Source organism: Nicotiana attenuata, unplaced genomic scaffold (genome assembly GCF_001879085.1).
Source record: "Nicotiana attenuata strain UT unplaced genomic scaffold, NIATTr2, whole genome shotgun sequence".
Classification (NCBI taxonomy): Eukaryota; Viridiplantae; Streptophyta; class Magnoliopsida; order Solanales; family Solanaceae; genus Nicotiana; species Nicotiana attenuata.
In genome coordinates, this window is record NW_017688727.1 from 2000 (window position 1) to 5928 (window position 3929).

At 33.6% G+C, this 3929-nt stretch overlaps 1 protein-coding gene across 1 annotated transcript; it reads left to right on the plus strand.

The window, feature by feature from the left end:
• Positions 1 to 1395: 1395 nt before the first annotated feature.
• Positions 1396 to 3923, plus strand: LOC109222351 (protein ECERIFERUM 1-like; the record flags this gene model as incomplete). The annotated part of the gene is made up of 6 exons (XM_019386718.1): positions 1396 to 1484; positions 2012 to 2235; positions 2325 to 2557; positions 2676 to 2895; positions 3387 to 3762; positions 3855 to 3923. Coding segments are annotated over exons 1-6 (1182 nt in total), but the record flags the coding sequence as incomplete, so codon positions are not given.
• Between the last annotated feature and the right edge of the window lie 6 nt (positions 3924 to 3929).

Below are 3929 nucleotides of genomic sequence, written 5' to 3' on the forward strand. Positions count from 1 at the left end.
GTCTAGCCTCGTCACTACTTCGCCGGGGTTAGGCCAGGCACTTACCAGCACATGGGGTCGGTTGTGCTGATGCTACACTCTGTGCATCTTTTTGCACAGATCACGGTGCCGGAGCAGCTTTTGGACAGCAATAGTAGATTTGGGAGCTGACTTCAGTCCAAAGACACCGAGGTAGCCTTGCTGACGTCCGCAGGCCTGGAGTTTCTTCTCTCTTTACTTTACTTTGTTATCCTTTGTACCGGAACAAACAAAACTATGTTTTTATTCAGACATTGTATTTAGCATTCTCTAGACGTTCGTGAGTTTGTGACTCCAGTTCTTGGGTAGAGTTGTATTGAACTTCCGCATTGCTTTCAGTTTATTTATATTTAAGACTTCCGCTTTTCTATTAAATATTTCGTTGTTTTTAATAATACCGAGGTTTGCTAAAAGAGGTAATAAATAATTGGCTTGCCTAGCTCCTAATAGTAAGCGCCATCACGACTCCCGAGGGTGGAAAATCCGGGTCATGACAGATGTGGTCGACAAGAGTCAATAACACTAATAATTCTGCAAATACGATGATCCAAAGTAAAAGAGTAGATGGATATTTTACCCTTTATAAATAATTTTTTATTGGATAAAATTATAACTACAGTTAAATATGTAAAATTTTAGACGATTTCATACTAAAATGTGATAAAATAAATGATTTTTTAATAAATAATTAAGTTTTTATAACTAATAGTAGAATAAATTCATTTTTTTACTTCTTTTAAAACTATTCATATACGAAAAATTTTCAAGTGGATAAAACTCATATGGTACATAAATTTATTTTTATAAGAAAAATATTGTCGAAAAGAGAAATTATATATAGAGCAGACTTGAAGCGATAAGGATAAAATATTAAAAGACAAAACGTATTCTAAATGAGTTGTAATTTTTCTTCATTCATTATAAAGAACGACAACTCCCTATATTTTTTATACATTACTTCTTGTAAAATATTAACTCAACATTGACGGAGGCAAACGAGAAAACAATAATAATAAGATTTGTGGACTTATGTGATGGTAGATTACTTTTCCTAATTTTTATTTTACAATTCAAACACATTATGTAGTATATATAAGAAAGATAGAGATTTTCTCAAAATCGTATATTCATGAATATAGGATAAAACGCGCAAAGCGCGTACCTATGACTTATATATATCACAAAAATTGGTAAGAATTAAGAAGTTTCACAAGACTGGTAAAATTGAGAACAATGTTGAGAAGAAAGATTAGCTTTCCTTTTTCTTGTATTAGTCAAAGTTTGTGGAAAAGCTGACACCTAGTATACCAAATAGTTTTGTCATTTAATTTTAAGCGTCTATATATTTGCCCATTTTGCATTAAGCTAACCATTTCAGTCACAAGGAGTTGCAAGCCAGAGAAAATATGGCTACTACTCCTGGATTTCTCACTGATTGGCCTTGGAAGCACCTCGGAAGCTTTAAGGTACCAATCATTCATGAATTTCTTTCACTGGTTCTGCTATTGTACTCTGTTGGGCTAAACTGATTCAAATATATTGTAATATTATTAGTTAGTTTCGATCAAACTTACATGGTTTTTCCAAAATGTCTCACATCATTAAAAGTATCCGATACCTTATAAATTGCTTGTTGTTTTATTTATGTTTTCACTTTTCATGTAAGAATTTATTCACAAATATCCAACATACTCCTTCAAATGGTATAGATTGAATTTTACGCAAATAGTATCGACTTATTATCTCAACTCGACTATTAAAATTTGGGTCTTGGAATCGTGACTCTTTAAATAGATTTTTCTTTTTCATTATTTTCAAGTGATATCTGCTTAGCGTATATATGCATTTTATCATTAAATTCAGCTACCATGTCAATACATAGAAGTTAAACTCTTAAACAATTATAACTTTTTATTATTACAATATCATATTAATTTATTTGAATATTAACATGTATAATTTCTTCTTTGTTTGTGATGGGGGATGATTAAAGTACGTGATTTTGGCTCCATGGATAGCTCACAGCGTTTATTGTTTAGCAACGAAAGAGCAAGATGAGAGAGATTCCACCAATTTGCTCATAGTTCCTTTTCTACTCTCAAGGATGGTTCACAACCAGCTGTGGATTAGCTTCTCTCGTTATCGAACAGCCAAAGGCAACAACCGCATTGTTGACAAAGGCATCGAGTTTGATCAAGTCGACAGAGAAAGCAACTGGTCTTTTCTCTCTCTCTCTCTCTCTTCCATTTTTTTAGAGAATGATCGATTTGTGTAATACTAACTGATCATGATATTAATTCTGGCAGGGACGATCAGATAATATTGAACGGGATTGTACTTTATGTGTTTAATACGATGACTTCAGCAGCTACAAACTTGCCATTGTGGAGATCAGACGGTGTAATCATGTCAATTTTCCTTCATGCCGGACCTGTTGAATTTCTCTATTATTGGCTCCACATAGCCTTGCATCATCATTATCTCTACTCTCGTTATCATTCTCATCATCACTCTTCTATTGTAACTGAGCCCATCACATGTAAGAAAATGACTTATTTTCTGAAAAATATTTTCGCCCTACCCTACTAGATCTGGCATAAATTCTTGAAATGGGGTTTTAATTTCATGTTTCTTTGTTTCTTGTTTGATGTTTTCAGCTGTGATTCATCCGTTTGCTGAGCATATAGCATATTTCCTGCTATTTGGTATTCCAACATTATCAACAGTGTTCACGGGGACTGCTTCCCTGGCTTCTCTCTTTGGCTACATTACTTATATTGATCTCATGAATAATATGGGGCACTGCAACTTTGAGTTCATTCCCAAGTGGATTTTCTCCATCTTTCCCCCTCTCAAATACTTGATGTATACGCCCTCGTAAGTCCTTTTTCATTCAACCCCAATATTATTCCATATATTTTGGCATGCCACGAGCACAACCGGAGGCCGGCAGAGCTTATATGCTATTGGTTCAATTAAATTCCGTATTTTTCACGATATATATATATATATATATATATATATATATATATATATATATATATATATATATATATATATATATGTGTGTGTGTGTGTGTGTGTGTGTGTGTGTGTGTGTGAAAATTTATTAAAATTTCATCAAATATGAAAATTCTTGTGAGCTTGCGGCATGGCAAAACTAAGGTCTCTAGAAAACTTGTTTTGATTGAAATTATTTGCTAACTACGTCGTTTGTTCGATCCTCGAACATATTATTGCATCCGTGTCAGATCCTTCATTATAATATATTTTTAAAAGATCCAACATTAGTGTGGATCAGAGCAACGTAGTTTGCTAGCTAGTCCATCTTATGATTGACAATTACATTGTTGACATTGATTTATCAGGTTTCACTCCCTGCACCATACTCAATTCCGAACAAATTATTCGCTCTTTATGCCATTCTATGACTACATCTATGGGACCCTGGACAAGTCTACCGATTCACTATATGAAAAATCACTAAAAAGGCAAGAAGATTCAACAGATGTGGTACATTTGACACATTTGACAACCCCAGAATCCATTTACCATCTCAGGCTAGGATTTTCCTCACTGGCCTCAATGCCTCAAAACAAAAAATGGTACATTTGGTTCATGTGGCCAGTCACTTTGTGGACTATGATCACCAACTGTTTCTATGGACGCACTTTCATTTTGGAGAGAAATAACTTGGAAAAGTTTAAATTTCAATCTTGGTCCATACCAAGATACAATTTACAGGTTATAATACATAATGGAATAATTTTCAATTTCAGATTATAGGTTTTTGTTTTTATTTCTTCTAAGATAGTGCTAATTTTTTTAATGGGCAGTACTTATTGAATTGGCAATCACAAGCTATTAACAGCTTGATAGAGGATGCTATATTACAAGTCAGAAGAAAAGGT